Source organism: Haplochromis burtoni, unplaced genomic scaffold (assembly GCF_018398535.1).
Source record: "Haplochromis burtoni strain Fernald_Lab_line unplaced genomic scaffold, NCSU_Asbu1 Contig_523, whole genome shotgun sequence".
NCBI lineage: Eukaryota > Metazoa > Chordata > Actinopteri > Cichliformes > Cichlidae > Haplochromis > Haplochromis burtoni.
In genome coordinates, this window is record NW_024582884.1 from 155,052 (window position 1) to 172,320 (window position 17,269).

At 42.5% G+C, this 17,269-nt stretch overlaps 3 protein-coding genes across 3 annotated transcripts in view; all 3 read left to right on the forward strand.

The window, feature by feature from the left end:
- Positions 1 to 7: 7 nt before the first annotated feature.
- LOC121812308 (transmembrane protein KIAA1109 homolog) lies at positions 8 to 10,804 on the forward strand. Its single transcript, XM_042214148.1, has 16 exons — positions 8 to 503; positions 1,166 to 1,282; positions 2,371 to 2,449; positions 2,545 to 2,609; positions 2,808 to 2,982; positions 3,522 to 3,603; positions 3,742 to 3,935; positions 4,464 to 4,543; positions 4,760 to 4,910; positions 5,805 to 5,961; positions 6,387 to 6,465; positions 9,063 to 9,154; positions 9,338 to 9,455; positions 9,578 to 9,733; positions 10,370 to 10,466; positions 10,672 to 10,804. The coding sequence occupies exons 1-15, from the start codon at positions 8 to 10 to the stop codon at positions 10,462 to 10,464; spliced, it is 2,136 nt and encodes a 711-aa protein (XP_042070082.1). The 3' UTR covers positions 10,465 to 10,466; positions 10,672 to 10,804.
- kiaa1109 (KIAA1109 ortholog) overlaps positions 10,687 to 17,269 on the forward strand; it is a 63,285-nt gene continuing 56,702 nt past the window's right edge. The window contains exons 1-6 of the mRNA XM_042214149.1: positions 10,687 to 10,856; positions 12,907 to 13,013; positions 13,114 to 13,322; positions 13,485 to 13,546; positions 13,624 to 13,702; positions 14,031 to 14,168. Of these exons, the coding sequence (XP_042070083.1) occupies positions 10,687 to 10,856; positions 12,907 to 13,013; positions 13,114 to 13,322; positions 13,485 to 13,546; positions 13,624 to 13,702; positions 14,031 to 14,168 (765 nt within the window). The remainder of the gene's footprint in view (positions 10,857 to 12,906; positions 13,014 to 13,113; positions 13,323 to 13,484; positions 13,547 to 13,623; positions 13,703 to 14,030; positions 14,169 to 17,269) is intronic.
- LOC121812306 lies at positions 14,763 to 16,796 on the forward strand. The gene is made up of 2 exons (XM_042214146.1): positions 14,763 to 15,293; positions 15,352 to 16,796. Exon 2 carries the CDS (start codon positions 15,369 to 15,371, stop codon positions 16,629 to 16,631), a length of 1,263 nt encoding a protein of 420 aa, XP_042070080.1. The 5' UTR covers positions 14,763 to 15,293; positions 15,352 to 15,368; the 3' UTR covers positions 16,632 to 16,796.

Genomic DNA, 17,269 nt, shown 5'->3' on the forward strand with positions numbered 1-17,269 from the left:
ATCAAACATGCTGAAAAACAGAGCACCGTCTGCCATAACGCAGCCCGTGGAGACTCGCGTTTCCACGGCTGTGATGATGCAGATGAGCCCGTCACCTCGCTCGCCTGTGACAGAGGTGACGGGATGCCGAAATGGCGTATGTTTTGCGCTGCGACCACAAGGGGGCGCCAAAATGCCATATTCGGTGGAGTGGCCAGTGAGCGCTCTGTCTCTCCACATGAAGAGCTGGGCCACCTGCACTCAGTCAGCATGGGTGCTGAGGACATTGAAAAAGGGCTACAGGATGCAATTCAGTGTCGCTCCACCACAATTCAAAGAAATTGTTTACTCTCGTGCTCCGGGCGAGTCTGCCAGTTTTCTCCTGGAGGAAATTTCCACCTTGAGAGACAAAGGAGCTATAAGAGTTGTCCCTCCCGAGGAAATGCACAGCGGATTTTATTCAAGGTATTTCCTTGTGCCAAAGAAACACAAGCATGATTCCAACTTCATCTGGCTTCTTGTTGGTCAGTAGTTAAAATTTTTATGGAGACACTTAATTTGTATGTGTTCCAAATATTGGCTTTGCAGCAGTAATATTATTTCAGTCAATGCATCTTTATGAGAGTGCAATTTAATTCACTTCACTGCACACGAAGGGCATTTTTTTGGCCTTTATACTCGGTGTTGAATGCATAGCAATGATTCAGCTCAGTTTACAGTACGTTTATGTGTTCTCTTGACATGTTGGACATTTTGCTGTACTGAGCTCTAGGACTGAGTATAGTCCTAGATAAACGTTTTAAAAGCAGGTGTCCTTTGAATTTAAGCTTAATCCATATCTGGATTCAGTCATTAAGGAATATATACCCCATCTTTTTATAGAGAAGAGCAGGTTCACCTGAATTTGCACTAAAGCAGGTGAAATGGAGTGTATATGAATTCCATCTGCATTACCAATTATAGTGCCTAAGGAAACAGAGTACTTTCAGGTGGGGTTCCTAATGTGTTACTAGTACTCATGCTGTGCTGTTGCAGAATTTGACCCAACAGAGATTAATCAAGCATTGTGATTATATTTGAAAGTGTTGGCCTACTAAATTATTATGTTTACAAGCAGACAGAAGCTTCTGTAACTCTTAAAATAAATTTTACTGACTGAAATCATGTTCTTTCTTTCCCCTTTCAGCCACCATTCTGTCCTGTGGATGGATTATCTATTTAACTTATTACAACTCACGCAACATTGGCCTCATTCTCACCCTCATCATCAACAGACTCTACAAGGATGGCTACATTCACATCGGTGTGTTCATCAGGAGCTCTGTCGCACAGGGATGAATAGGGAGGAGGAAGCGTTCAGTTGAAGGCGTTAACTCAATCTGCTGAATATTTCATGATGAGCCAGGTTCTCTCAGTGATTATATCCACAGCATCTGAGCAAACGATACCAGACTTTCTAAACATGGGTGACACAATCCACAATCCAATGAAACCTTACTTAGTTTTTAGGATGTGAGCTTCTCTTTCAAAAACGCATATTAATTAAACACAAACTTGAACCTGACTGACAGCATGAATGAGAAATGCAAAATGACAACAAAGGCAGCATGAAAGTTTAATGAGAAGAGCAAGGCGTAGTTGACATCTCTTTGCCAACATATGCTGGTACAAACTGAGCAGTCACCCTTTTGTTTGCGATTGACTTTTCTATCCAGATAAAGAGAACGTATACTTTTTACTGACATATTTGTGTCAGGTGTTAAGCAGGTTCAAACATGCCTCAGGTGTGTTTCGCTATCATTTAGCTTCAACTCAATCCTGCATGAATTTACAGGAAGGCATTAGCCTTTGTGGTTCTGTGTGGATTTTTGGAGCGAGTTAGACATTGTCTCGTCAGTCAGTGGAAAGGAATTTCACCAGTGTGAGGAAGCTTTACATTGGATGATAATGCATGAAGCGCTCAGGTGCTGTCGCTCTGTTTGCATGAAGTAATTGAAACTGAGAAAGACATGTTATGAGCCAAAAGAGATTATTAACAGGAAATCAAATTCATCCTTCTCACTCAGTGACAGACTCAGACCCACTTGCTGATTTAGATCGTAATTAAGATTGTTTTTGGGGTGTTTTTTCTCTCTCTCTTTGATAAGAGTGAAAGTGCGATTAAATATCCCAGCAACACCCATGCTGCTGTTATTGTACCAGAGCTTTTCTAATTCTGTAATTGCAGTTTTGTAATGATTCATTTAACTGGTTAAGCTTGAATTGAAGACATTGCAATCAAATCCAAAGAAATTTGCAGGATGTTACTAGTACGGTTTAATAGTAAAACCAACACTTTATGTTGCCATTTTAAAACATGCTCACACTGTTCAACTTTGCCTTTGTGCACAGGCTCCTTCTCCTTCTCTGTTCTGTCAGGGAAGGTCATGTTCAGAGATGTCTACTACATCAACCAAGACATGTCTATCAGGTAATCTGACCGATGTTTCTGTTGTTGCTTCTCCTCCATCCGTCCCACTCTTATCTTATAATTTGCATGCTGATTGTTGTTTGTGTGTGTTACAGGATACAGGATGGCTTTCTCATATTTCGTTGGTGGAAAATGTATAATCCAAAACAGAAACAACATGGTGAGTAGAGAAGTATTTGATGACTGCTTAGATTAAACTTTTAAATGCATATGTTAGTCCACCACAGAAAAAATATATGTATATATTGGAAATCTTAGGTTATCTATGTTTGACTATCAAGATGCAACTTTTCTAACTGAGTTAGTTTCATGTGGCAACATCACCTTGAGTTCTGAGTTGTCTCTGTTTTTGCATCAGATCCCAAGGCAGAGACGAGGCTTTACGTGACTGTCAACGGCTTTGAGTTCCATGTCTATAACCGGACTGACCTCTACGCACGACTGCAGGAGACCTTTGGACTGGAACCCACGCTTCAAAGGCCCAAAAAAGATGAAGAGAGGGGGCGAGAGGACAGAAACAAGACACTGGAAAGGTATAACTACGGCATCATCGGGCAACTTTGCTTTTTATCCAGTGTTAAAATTCTTTGTAAGACATGAGTCTTATTTGAAGTTTCTAAGTTGTTAATTGCTCTAGTTGTGTTACCTTAAAATCAAATAAAAATGCCTTTGGATGATTTGTCAGTTTTTAGCTATATCTGAAACAAAAAGAACACATGCAACAGTCTAAATGCTTGTTTACCTTTTTTTAAAAAAAGTGTATATTTTGTTTTTTAATTGTGATAACATTGTTGGGAGTACAGCTTTTTATATTTTCTCAGCATGTCTGTATGGTTTCAGTTCAGCAGAACAGAAATGAGTGCAAGAGCACATTCAGTGGTTGTGAATAATAAACAGCTGCTGAAAAAGTTGCATAATGTCACACCCTTTTCTATCTGTTGTTACCAAGTGGATTAGAAGTGCAGACAGAACAGAGCTACTGTCGTTTCCTGCTGACAGTCAAATTAGTTGAACTGACTAGAATCACACCTCTACTTAAAGATTGTGAAACTGTCTTCTGTTTCTTGTGTAGTGTCAACATTAAAGCTGAAAGTCAGGATCCCTCATCATCTTGGCGGTCCCTCATTCCCGTCATCAAAGTTAACATCAGCACTGTAAGTACCTAAGAACATCTCAAAACCTTTTAGAGGCATGTAATACAATTTAATAAAAAAATAATGTGTGTTTGCTGTCTTGTAGGGCCGCTTAGCATTTGGGAACCACTACCTTCCACAGTGTTTGCTGTCTTGTAGGGCCGCTTAGCATTTGGGAACCACTACCTTCCACAGACTCTGTGCATGAACTTTGAGGATGCCTGCCTGACGTATGCCACCAAACCTCCCTCCAGCCACTTGGACCAGTACATGCACATTGTCAAAGGCTCACTGGAGAATGTGCGGGTCATGCTGGTTCCCAGTCCTCGCTACCTGGGCATGCAGAATGACGAGTGAGTTCAAGTCATCTAAGAAAGATAAGCACATAAACAGTATTTCTCTGTTTACAGTGTTGTTGATAATAAAACTTTTTACCTCAAAGCATTTTTAGAGGAGTTGTAGCCCAAAAAATAACTCGGCTTGAAGAATATCCTATTTCTTTATTTCCACGTATTTCTTTAAGTATATTATAATGACTAGTGCTAGTTCTCCGTAGTGCTTCTCATCTATCCTGCCGCATGCATATCTATGGTGTGAATCTTAAGAACAGACAGGATGAGACTGGGTTTGTATTTTTCATCTAGTTTGTACAAAACACAAGTAGAAGATTTTTGTTACCTTAGAATAATTTTATTTTAATGACTGCTGTTTTTTACTCAATTACGCTGCCAAGTGAATGTCGCTCTTTCAAGTACACTGAGACTGAATTGCATTGCATTAAAGATCATGGGTTTACAGTATAGAAGAATAGGCCACAGAGTTCCAAGTCTCTGTTTAACATATTTGCCCCCGAATTGTCATTTCGTGAATTTCTCATCTAGACCCCCCAGACTGATGGGAGAGGGCTTTGTTGTGATGCAGTCCAATGATGTTGACATCTACTATTACCAAGATGAACCAGGTAAGCTCATGCATGCACACATCCGCTGAGATTTCTGACATTAACAAGACATTAACATGAATAACTGATAGCTGCTGACACTAAATGTAAAATTTGCCAGCCAGTATGCTGTCTCTATTAAAGTATATTCTTGATTGTTTTTAGTGCAGTTGTGTATTTTTGTTCAGCCTTCTGCTGATACCCAGGTTTTGACGTTTTCACTGTGTATGTGTCCAGGTCTGGTTCCTGTCGAGCAGGAGAGTGGCGAGGAAGCAGAGACGAGCAGTGAGGATGATAAGCTGCAGGACCTGCCTCCTTGCTGGGGTCTGGACATCGTCTGTGGGAAAGGAACTGACTTCAACTATGGGCCCTGGGCAGACCGGCAGAGGTGAGCACAGATGGACAAAACAAAATCAGCAATATGAAACCTGAACTAATAGGTTTTTAGAGTACAAGCTGACAGTTGGAGGTATTAGTTTTAAAGACATCTCTGTTTTTAATTGTAGTTCATACAGGTCCTGCTCAGGATTTTGTCACTGTAATACCACAAACTTATTATTGCACACACAGAATTTCCTTGGGTGAGCTGCCCAGACATATTAATCCTGGCTCAGTTATACTTTCAAGCATATTTACAGTGATGTGGTATGAACTGGAGAACTGGAGCGTAACTCCTTTTCATGTGTTGTTGAGCTCACCAAGGCTACCGAGTAAAAGCGTCATCAGCTGCACACCAAGAAGTTGGAGATTGTCTGTGGAGGCCATCACAAAGTACTAGGCATTAAAAACGTCTGCAAGCAGTAGGCTGCGCACTGATGCTGTGTCCATCTCTTTATTGCCTTAAATCTCTGAACATTATGTGAAATCCTTACTGTTCCTGTGTACACATAAAAAGCTCTTTGTTGCTTGGTTGCTGAAGTTGTTTTCAGGGTCGTTATGCACTTCCATATTTTAGATTTCATTCCAACTAAAACATGAATGAATGTGTTTGAGATGATGACCTATTGCTCACGAACCAGGAAAGAAATTAAATCCAGCTTCAGTATTTGCCGAGGGCTGGCTTCTGGAAGGCAGCCAATCAAAACTGATTGGGTTTGGTTTTGATTGATGACAGAAAGAAAACTCCTGATTTACTGGACAGTTTAGTTTAGAGATGTGCCAGTAGAAACTGGCTGAAGGGGGGGTGTCATCAAGTCTTTTATTCTAACACCCCGATGGTATGATTAGTTCACACTTGTAAGTATTTAGACTTGGCTCTATAATATGATTTTACCTTCTTCAGGGACTGTCTGTGGAAGTTCTTCCTGCCTGCAGACTACCAGGCTATGAAGGCAACTGAGGTGGCACAGCCGGGAAAACCCAGGCAGATCCAGGCCTTCGAGCTTCGCATGAACATCATTGCTGACGCCACCATCGATCTGCTTTTCACCAAAAACAGGGTGACTCTTGCTCTCTCTCCTGTCTGCTTTTTTTCCCCCTGCCAAACTCTTTGATCTGTCTTCGTCTCCCTGCTGTTCTGCTCGTTTTTGTCTTTATATCTCACCATGTTTGAGCTATTGATATTGGTTCATGTTTTATGCTTTTTCATATTTTCTTCCTGGAGCAGTGCAGGGATCTTCACAAAGCATGTGAAGTGCATACTAAATAACACCATTAATACATGTTGAATAAAAACCTAAAATTGCTCGAGTCGGGAAAGATTGTCATTTTATTACATCTTTTGAACACATTTCTCTTCAGATTAGGTGATGTTTTTCTTTCTTGTATTTTTATTCTCTGAAGCGCCCACTCATAATTTGACAGCATGTATGATATTGCTGCTTGCTTTCTCTCTCTTCTGATACGTCTTCATCCCTGTTACTAGGAAACCAATGCCATTCATGTGAATGTAGGTGCAGGCTCTTACCTGGAAGTCAACATCCCCATGACTGTGGGAGAGAATGGTAAGTGTGTGTTTCACTGAAATAACAGCAGTAGACCAAAGTATGAGTGTTCACATCAGCAAATATCCCCCTGGCTCAAGGTCAGCCCTGGTTAATGTAGGCGCACGCAGCAGTTTTCTCATCATGTAGTAATCATCTTTTACACTTAATAATGGCTGAACTGCTACTGTGATAAGCAGCTTTATCAGATCTCACTAGAAGTTCATTTAAGTGTACAGCGATGGATTCTTCAAGCTGCTTATAGTATGGCTAATGATGAAGATGAGGGTATCTCTGTTTTTATTATTATTTCAGATATTTATTACCATTGATATTCATCAAATTCATTTCTCAATAGGGCTGCCAGAAACGATTATTTTGATAGTCGACTAGTCACTGATTATTTTTGCGATTAGTCGACTAATCAGATCATGCATCCATTGGACATAAAACGTACAGCTTATTGCACCAGCATGCATCTGCTCTTATATAACTATCATTAGCTTACAGCTTTAAGTGTTTAAGGTATGTGCTAACTAAAAATAAAGACAAGATGATAGTTTATTAAATTTAATGAAATTTGCAGATTGTTTCGGTGGAGTTTAATAAACTCAGCCGTCTGCTCCTTGCTATCTAAAATATAACAGGACACCGGAGTATATTCTCGAGCATCTCACACTTCTGATAATCAGTTGTCTGCTTGACGTTTATTCAGCTGTGTAAAAACTATAACTTTAATCTCAGCCAAACCGATTTACTCAGGAACAAATAAAATACTGAAAAAAAGCCAAACAATAACATTTTTAAGTTATCTAAGTGACTCATATATCATGTTTAACCTGAGTAGCGAAAGACGGCGGTGGGTTTGAAAACGATTTGCCGGGAGTCCGGTGTTCTCACGGCTCTAGTGAGCCTTGCCCCCGGCTAGCTATCGAGCTAGTGGGTAACAGACGTCTCCGAAAACGTCGGAGCGCTTTTGAAAATATGTGGTGTCTTGATAAACTGAGCAGATATTTGAGGTTTACACAGCTACATTCTCCCTGAAAATATGTTAAACGTTTATTTTGTGACCCAGAAAGAATAATAAGAGTAATATTAAAACTAACTAGCTGCCGCCATTGTTGACAACTGAGCTGGGCTGCGCTATGAATTCTGGGACACAGCTTCTTCTTCTTCGGGGTTTAACGGCAGCTGGCATCCTTGTACATGCAGTGCTGCCATCTTCTGTTTCAGTCCGTTATTACACTCTTAAATCCTACTACTTATTCCTGCGTCTTTTGTGATCTTACAAAGCTTCAAACGACGCGTCGACTATTAAATTAGTCGTCGACGATTTTGATAGTCGACGTAATCGTGACTAGTCGACTAATCGTGGCAGCCCTATTTCTCAATAATGTTTAAGTGTGCTAAATTTAATTTTGCAGTTTCTGCTGGCAGTTATTTAATAAATCATAATTTACTTTTTTCCTAAACATGATTTTTTTCTTAAAGTGAACCAATGTAGTAAATTGTGCAACATCCTCCATATAATTTAAATTCAATTTAGGGGCTGTAATGATTTAAACTATTAAAATCTTTGGTACGTTAGTGTGTAGAGTGTAGGTTTACTATTATGGAAATCATTCTTATAAATTGCACTGTAAAAATTCTAAAATTACATTACGTGCATTTTTGTTTTGTGATATTACTCAGCTTACTAAGACCTAGAGATTGTTTTCTTTTCCTTTTTTCTGTAACTAAACTTTTAAATACAAAGTTTAGTTACATAATGCATCTTATTACAACACTGATCTTATGAATGATTTCACAAATATAAAAATAGTTTGAAAAACAAAATGAAGACATTTAAACGAGAGTAAATAACAGTTGTTTTAACTCAACTCCTGCTTCCTTATTCAGTAAATGACTAATCGCTTATTAAAGATTGCTGAATGATTGCCTAAAGTGATCACTTATTGGTGTATGTGAGGTTAACCATGCAATGCTAAGCTGCAACTACTCAGCTCCTCTCTTCTGTGCGTTGCACACAGACTGAGGTTTGCCAACATTTGTAAAGTCATGGCTTGTAAGGAACATTGTTAACAACTATTTGCTTTAGGACTTGTGTAACTGTAAAGTTAAGGTTTTATCATTCAGAATCATTGTTTTGTACTGAGTAAAAAGGACAATCAGACCTGGCCACGTTGAAATCATAGAGTTGACCATGAACTCCTCTGTATACCAAAGTATTCTAGAGTCAAATGTGAGGCCATCAAACAGCTGGGTCATGCAACAGGACAGTCATTCCCACCACAGTTGTAAAACTACAAGTTAAAAAAGAATCAAGGTTGCAACGGCCCAGTCAAAGTTCAGACCTCAGCACGACTGAAAAACTGCATAAACGAATGACAATGAACTAAAGCAACATTATAAAACTCCTCCACAGCCAAACCTTTGTCTCACCTTGAAAGCACCCATAGTTTTTGAGATGTAACGATTTGTCACACAGAGCAGATGAAATTATGTCAGTGCTCACCTCTGTTCCCGGAAGTTAACATAAGCAGCTTTGGTAAATAACAGTGTTTCCAAGAACTTAACTGTAGGTCTAGCTTTTGAAAGATGATTGCTTTTGCCTTCAGGATACTCTCCCACCATCAAAGGTCAGCTGCTTCATGTGGACACCACCAGCAGCATGCAGTACAGGACCCTTCTGGAGGCTGAGATGTTGGCTGTAAGTAGCAGGCAATCAGCAACGAAGCTTTTCATTTGACGTTTTGGAGAGATTCTCGAAAGTTATTACATTTCCTTCAGCATTCAAGGAGAGCGGAGCCAAAGCAGACACCAGTGTTGCATACACACAAGGCGCCTCAAAGGTTAAAATTTGTTTTGTCTTTCCCATTTTTTTATTTTTTAGTTCCACGTGATAGCCAGCTACCCCCGGGTATGGAACATGCCCCAGTCGTGGCAGTGTGAGATTGAGGTGTACAAGGCCACGTACCATTTCATCTACGCCCAGAAAAGCTTCTTCACTGGTGAGCAAGATTTCAGATTCTTTTATTTGGCCATGTGTGTATTGACACATCAGGAAATCCCAAACAATCTTGAAAGAAATGTGTCTACGAGAATCACTTTTTCTTTTCCCTTTCTTTTTTAGATTTGATCCAGGATTGGGCGAGTGACAGCGCCCCCGATATCTACTCTTTTGTGCCGTATTCCTGGAAGTTCAAGATCCTTTTCCATCAGTTTGAGATGATCTGGGCAGCAAACCAACACAACTGGATTGACTGTTCCACCAAACAACAGGAGAATGGTAAGACAGATCCACCGAACAGCTGATGTTCATTTTACATGAAATGTTTTCAAGAAATCACTTTTAATTTGTTTAAAAAACATCTTGAGCAGTTGTGCTTTCTGGAGGTGCTGCAGCCATTGAGTAACTGTCACTTTACGGGTCGAGCATTCATTCTCGGCAAGTTAAAGTAGTTAAAATGAAATGAAGGGTACTGTACGGTTATAAAAAGATGAGATTGATAGGGCGTTTTAGATGCTTAATTAGATAAGCCTAGAAGTTTAAAAACCTCATACTGAATATTTACTGCAAATGTGTTTAACGATGTCCTGTACCTTTCTGCGTGTGTCATTTTAAAGGAAGTTATGTGTATGTGAAATAACACAGAGCCTTTGTAATAACAGTGATACAGTTCTACAGTGTGTCAAATAAACCTGCTGTTTATGCTTGTCGTGTCTACGCTGTGAGATAAGTATAAGAAAAACATCCAGGTAGAGCACGAAGGCAATCGACGCTTTAGTACCTCTTTAACGTTGGCAGCTAATGTCCAAGGCATTTTAACTCTATTAAGTCATGATACATCTTACAGTATATGTATACTCTACTTAATCCTAGGAGGACAGCAAACTAATCAATTGCATTATTGATCTTCTATAGTGTACCTAGCAGCCTGCGGCGAGACGCTCAATATAGACTTCACTTTGCCTTTCAATGAGTTTGTTCCAACCACCTCCATACCCGCTTCAGCTTAAAGGTGAGTGAATCGGTTTATAGTTTATTCCAAAAATAAATATCCAATAGAGAACTATTTTTTTTTATGTAGTTGTAAAGGATTTTCTTGTTTAAAAAACATTTCAAAGCAGTATTTTATAGATACAGATTTATTTGCTCTTTACTCACAAATGTGACTCCAGAACATGTGTGGGTGCATTAATGTTCGCGTACTTTGTCCTCCTCAGGCGGAAGATACAGACATGCGACTTTCCCTGCCAGAGTGCCATCCGAGCCGCTGCCCCCTGCTCACCCTGGCCAAAGACTACCAGAACATGAAGCTGCCCCCAGACATGTTCATGCCGGGGGAGAATCAAGGAGCTCCTCCTCCGAAAGCCGCCAAGTCGAGGTGGAGGAACATCACCCGCGCAGAGTGAGTTAAGGCCAGGAATCATTTCTCTCTAGTTGTGGGGGAACAAAGTGAGTGCGTTAGCAAAGAGTATGATGACTCACCACCGTAACATCTCTTACTTCTGAGGTAAAAAGATAGTAGGTGGTAATTTCAAGTAAGAGTAGCACTAACCTGCACTTTTCATGCTGTGGTCTGATCAGTTGTTGCTGCCATGTTGGTTTGAAGTGACATGAAGTAGACTTTGTTTTAATGGAGCTCGTTTCTACTCAGAAAAGGGACCTTTTGAGAAGCATGAATACATCTTATGCAAGATGAAGCTGCAGTTGTGTGCCATTTAAGTCAAAAGTAATAAATACAGACATTAAAAATTAAAAATAAGCCTTGCACTGTTGCAGTCATATCTTGTTATTTCATGAACAGTAATTGTAAAAGCGTGGATAGCTTACAGATATCACATCTCGCAAACCCTCCGTTTTTTTTTGTTGTTTTTTTTGTTTTAACCCCCGAGGGTGTTTCTATTCTCGATTTAGGAAATATCACCACTCTTACTTGCATATCTCGTGTTCTGAGATATTTTAGGGTGTCTTGCATGCACATGTTTAAGGGCTGCACGTCAAATTTTTAGTGATGTTCAAAGCAGAGTAATGCGCGGGCTGTTCCAAAAGCTTCAGTTTGTATTTCTTGAAGTAGGTGATGGGGGATTCTGAGGTCTCCTTTTTTTTTCTTTACGCCATTTCTTTTTATTTATTTTTTTTAGTTTATTCACTGCATGAATTAAGATTTGAATCCAGAAATGGCGTGATACATGTTTTCCTTTTTGTTTTGTTTGCTGTGGAACAACCTCAAAGATTTTATACCCACATTTTTAAAAAGGCAGCAAACTGTTATCCTTTTCTCTCCCCACGGAGCTTTGTTTTAATACAGTGCCTCAATTCTTACCTGCATCTGGTCACAGCACTTGTTTCCAAAATGATTCTACCTTCTGTGCAGATGTTGTTTTCTTCTCATGACATAAAGAAGTGGGGTGCTGCTGCTGTACTATCTACATGTTCTTATATGTGTAAGCATTACCCAAGCATTGTACTGGTCTGAGGTGGAGAGGAGAGAGCGGAGCGGGAAAAGAGAAACTGCGATTAATGGTCAATCTATTGTTCCGTGTACGGCCACAAGCTGTGGGTAGTGACCGAAAGAAAGAAATTGCTGAAATGAGCTTTCACCAAAGGGTATCTGTGGCTCTCGGTTAGCAGTAAGGTGAAGAACTCGGTCATTCGAGAGGAGCTCAGAGTAGAGCAGCTGCTCCTCCACATCAAAAGGAGGCAGCTGAGGTGCTTCAGGTGTCTGAGTACTATGCCCCCCAGATGAGGTATTTCAGTCGTGGCAAACCTGCCCAGGATACACTGGAGATATTGTCTCTTGGCTGTCATGGGAAAGTCTCTGTCCAGTTAGAGGGGTTGGTGCAGGTGACTGAGGAGACGAAGGTCTGGTTAGACTCCTAGCCCCACAAAGATGTATGTATGGATGTGTAGCAAGGTTTAAAAGCTAACTTACCTATTTATCAAGCTTCAAATTTATCTTGTATTGTGATATTTCGTACAGTAAATGCTTTACTTGTCAAAACTCATCAGGTTATGTGTTTTGCTCACATTAGAGCTGTGTGAGATTAGTGTTGACAAACTAGGAATTGAGCCTGGGCTTGTTATGCAAATGTGTAAACCACTCGGTCAGTGGGAGTTTAAAGAGATTGTAAAGATCCTTTGCTATTTAGGCAGCACATGCACATGCCTTGTGCACTGGCTACATGATAACCAACATCCAGATCATTTATTATACATGACCCACAGGCGCAGCACTGTCAGACACCCAATAACCCCCTGGGAGGTTACGATCGAATACTTTCTGAGCCGGCACGCTGTGTGCTACCGAGAAATCAGGCGTGACCTATTTGCTGCGTCTGCTGTGTCCTCGGATGAACGGGTCATGAAGCAAACGATAAAGTGTAAAATCCATCTGAAATGGTGATAAAGCATTATGACTGTGCTCTGAGTGTCCGTGTTTCTCGTCCTTACATCAGATCTGGTTGGGTAGATTGCTGGAGTGTGCCCAACTTTTTGCTTATCATTGACTACACCTGGCACCCCATTTATCCCCAGAAGGCTGATGAGCAACTCAAACAGTCATGTAAGCTAACTGCTCAGTATGAGTTCTTTAAAATCTGTCATCATTGTTTACATTCATGTGTAGATACTGTTGTTTTACCTCGCTCTGATTATTTTCCCAGTTTCTGAGATGGAGGAATCCATGCTATCGGCCTTGCGGCCCCCAGAACACACCTCAGTGGCTCACACATCTGCTTCAGCGCCCCACAGTCGGGCAACCACTGACCCCTCAGAGCTGCCCCCTGACAGACTTCACGTGGAAATGGAAATGTCACCAGATTCTCAAATAATTCTCTATGGGCCTTTGCTCCGAGCTCTGATTTCCATCAAGGTACCGAAATTCTTACTATGACTTACTATGTAGTCACTGAACCGATTTATTAATAGACACTTCATAACATAAGTACCAAGTAAGCATAAGAGGAATGAAATCATGAAAAAGTTGCCCTTTTTTAAACAATTTTCTAATCCCCCTCATATTCTGTTCTCACAGGAAAATTATTTTGGCGAGGATGACATGTACACAGACTTCGAGGAAGCCGTGTCGAGCCCTGTGTTGTCCACTTCTACTTCCTCGGGCCTTGGCTGGTCTCCACTGGGAATGGAAGACAGCGAACATAAAGAAACCTCAGACATCCATCCCTTGACCTGCGGCCCTGGGACATCACCGTGCTCATTAACCTCTACAAAGTTCACGGCCGGCTGCCAGTGGTAAGACTGATGACACAAGTAGTTGAGAACGAGGGGTGGGGAGCAGAGTTAGTGCACAGAATATGGTTATGAAGCATTTGCTCACTGCAGTGGGAAACAGTCATGTGTAAGACGAACAAAATAAGCCATTTTTAAAGTATAGTAATCAGTTACTAAATATTGTGTTTTAATTGGTAAAAGAAAAATGGAAGAATGTAAATTTGCATCAGGTAGACAGATTGTATACCTTCGATAATATACATTAATTATCTTTGATCAGTAGGTTTCCATCAGTGTGTGTCTGTGCTGATGACTCAGTATGTTTGCTTACTGTATCTGGGCTCTACAGCACTGCAGCAGCGAGGGTCCCGAAGCTCCATCCGGCTTCTTGGAGCGGCTGTGTTTTGAGATGAAAAAGGGCTACAAGGAGACAAAGCTTCAGCTGCTCCTTTCCCCTGTTCACATCTTTGTCAGTGACAACTACCAGGTATTAGACTCACCTACCTGCTGACGCTGGGCTCCTGTGATTTATGGAGTTTCCTAAATATATAAGTATTAGACTAGATCTGATTGGTCTTAGACACTTCTAGTCCCATCTTTGTGTATTTCCAGCAAACAATTCTTCTATTTCACTCCCTCTACGCCTTTCAGTGACGCAAGGCACCTGCATCTTAGTGCCACACTATTTTTGGACTCCCAGACCACATTCCTATTTAGAGGGCTGTCCTGCAGGAGAGCACAGAGTTACACTTTATCATGTTAATGCAGCTATAGTGAGTAAACATAAATGAATAACTGAAGTTAAAACAGCATTAGAGCACATCTGCTCAACTTCTCAGTATTTCAGCTGAACCTTCATATTGTTTTTATACAAGCTAAGATTAAGTATCGTGACAACAGGCTAATTCGATACATTAAGTAGATCTTAATCACTGGTTGGTGAATACTATGCAACTCATGTCTACCTTTGTGGTTTTTAAAATATTTTAAAATATTTACAGAAAATTTATATCGTTATCGGGATGATAGATGTCTTATATTGGGGATATGAGATTTTGGTCGTATCGCACAGCCCGCACACACATAAGTTCTCTTTCATAGCATTCGTTTCGTGTCTCACTATGGGAACGCCTCCTGCGTGACCTCATCAGAAGCTCAAATACCATTACGCCAGCCCTTACAAGCTGGCTAGGTGACGCCCATGTCAGGAGGGGCCAGTGCCTCCCTATATAATAGGCTGACATAGCATCAGATGTCATTCAAAAACCTCTTCTCGCTTCTCACAGAAGCCTGTAGACAACTGTGCTATTGGGTGCTAAAGCTAAACTGTCCACAGATTCGAGTGAACAACTCGGTCGCCGGGCGCTTTGTTCCCAGCTTTCAGTTGTCCACTAGCATACAAGCAGTAGCAATACTGTTCTGTGGCTAGTGCGGGTGCCAAGTAGCAATACTTTCACCCAGGGAAGTAGCAATACTTTCCGAAAGCGAAGTAGCAACACTTTGCTAATAAAGGTACCCCTAGCTTCACCATCAGGTAGCAATACCCTTCGACGCTAGCGGTTTTACACATTAGGTAGCAATACCTGTAGAAAAGTAGCAACACTTTTCACCCCACGTTAGCGAGGAATAGCAATATTCTCCGCACTCAGTGTCAGTCTCGCTAACGTGCGCAACCCTCTAGCTAACCATGGCTACGACGGCCAACGAAGTTGCAAAACTTTGTCCTTGCGGCAAGAAGATTTCTGCCTGGGATACACACCCCGTGTGTGCGGCATGCCTGGGCTTATCTCACGCTCAGGCTGCCCTGACACCTGCACACGACTGTATCCACTGCGCAGCTGTCCCCCGCAAACTACTCCGCCGCAGGCTAGCTCGCCGGGCTAACCTGTCGGGCGGCGACCCTTTGCTGTGTGAGGCTGCTGCAGTGCAAGGAGAAACTGAGATGCCCGGTGATTTGGCCGCAACGCCAGGGCCGAGCTGGGCAGAGGCAGACCCTCAGCCCATCGCGACCGCTTTCCCGTCGCTGGAGGCACACGGAGATCGTGTGTTTTTCCGCGATGCTGGAGTCACCTGGGGAGGAGATGCTAACGAGGACGGAGATGAGTCGGCTGACTCGGAGCTCCTGCTGTCTGACGACGGCGAGGAGGAAGATTCCACCTCCTTGGCTAGCATCAGCTGGGCTGCAAAGCCCTCGGCTACCGGCGAGGTTGAAAAACCGACACCGCCGTCTCCCCTGGATCTCGACATGCAGGACATGTGCAAGCGCGCAGCCGCTAGGCTCAACATCCCGTGGCCCGCCATACAAACAGAGGTTGTAAAGTCTCGTTTTGACGGTAAGAAATTGCCGAAGGCGAAAAAGACGGGGAAGCATGTGTTGCCTGTTTTCCCTGAGCTACTCGATGAGATAGCGGTGACGTGGAAAGCAAAACCTTACAGCGAGAAACACCCCATCGTGGGGAGCTCCCTGCTGGATTGTGAGGGGATGGAGTCTATCGGCCTCCGCCGGATGCCACAAGTGGAGCCGTTGGTGGCGAGCCATCTTCACCCGAAGACGTCTCTGTCCTCATCGGCCCCATCTCTCCCCTCCAAAACAGACCGCTTCCAGTCTAGCCTTACAGATAAGTGCTACAAGGCAGCGGCTCTGTCAGTAAGAGCCCACAACGCCTCTTCTATGCTAATGGCTTACCAAGCTGAGCTAGAAGAGGACATGACAGCTAACACAGATACCACAGTGTGGGAAGAAATCTGCGTTATAACTGACCACGTCCTCCGCCTCCACAAGGTAGCCATACAGGCTACTGGGAGAGCCATGGGCCTCATGGTTCTTCAGGAGCAAGCACGCTGGCTCGGGCTCACCAACCCAGTTTCCCCCCTTCATGGGCCACCCTGCCGCCTCTCAGCTCCGTTCCAGAGCAAGTTCAACGGGACATGTTCCACACAGAGTGCTTAACTCGGGCCGGCGTTCCTGTCACCGGACCCGCCAGAGGGAAAGAGAGCCAAAGTTCGCAGTGTTGTTTCACGAGCACTTCTCTCATGCATTCTGTATTAAAAAAGCCCCGACACGCGCATCCAGGCAGTTTGCCGAGGGCGCTGTCGAGTGTTGCAAAACACATGAGAAAATCAAACATGCTGAAAAACGGAGCACCGTCTGCCATAACGCAGCCCGTGGAGACTCGCGTTTCCACGGCTGTGATGATGCAGATGAGCCCGTCACCTCGCTCGCCTGTGACAGAGGTGACGGGACGCCGAAATGGCGTGTGTTTCGCGCTGCGACCACAAGGGGGCGCCAAAACGCCATATTCGGTGGAGTGGCCGGTGAGCGCTCTGTCTCTCCACATGAAGAGCTGGGCCACTTGCACTCAGTCAGCATGGGTGCTGAGGACATTGAAAAAGGGCTACAGGCTGCAATTCAGTGTCGCTCCACCACAATTCAAAGAAATTGTTTACTCTCATGCTCCGGGCGAGTCTGCCAGTTTTCTCCTGGAGGAAATTTCCACCTTGAGAGACAAAGGAGCTATAAGAGTTGTCCCTCCCGAGGAAATGCACAGCGGATTTTATTCAAGGTATTTCCTTGTGCCAAAGAAAAGG

Bases quoted from the DNA above. Each gene is read 5' to 3' on its own strand.
- LOC121812308 (XM_042214148.1), top strand. From the start codon at position 8: ATGCTGAAAAACAGAGCACCGTCTGCCATAACGCAGCCCGTGGAGACT. The intron at 6,466-9,062 runs GTAAGTGTGTGT...TTTTGCCTTCAG, and splicing joins CATGACTGTGGGAGAGAATG to GATACTCTCCCACCATCAAA. The intron at 9,734-10,369 runs GTAAGACAGATC...GATCTTCTATAG, and splicing joins CACCAAACAACAGGAGAATG to TGTACCTAGCAGCCTGCGGC.
- LOC121812306 (XM_042214146.1), top strand. From the start codon at position 15,369: ATGGCTACGACGGCCAACGAAGTTGCAAAACTTTGTCCTTGCGGCAAG.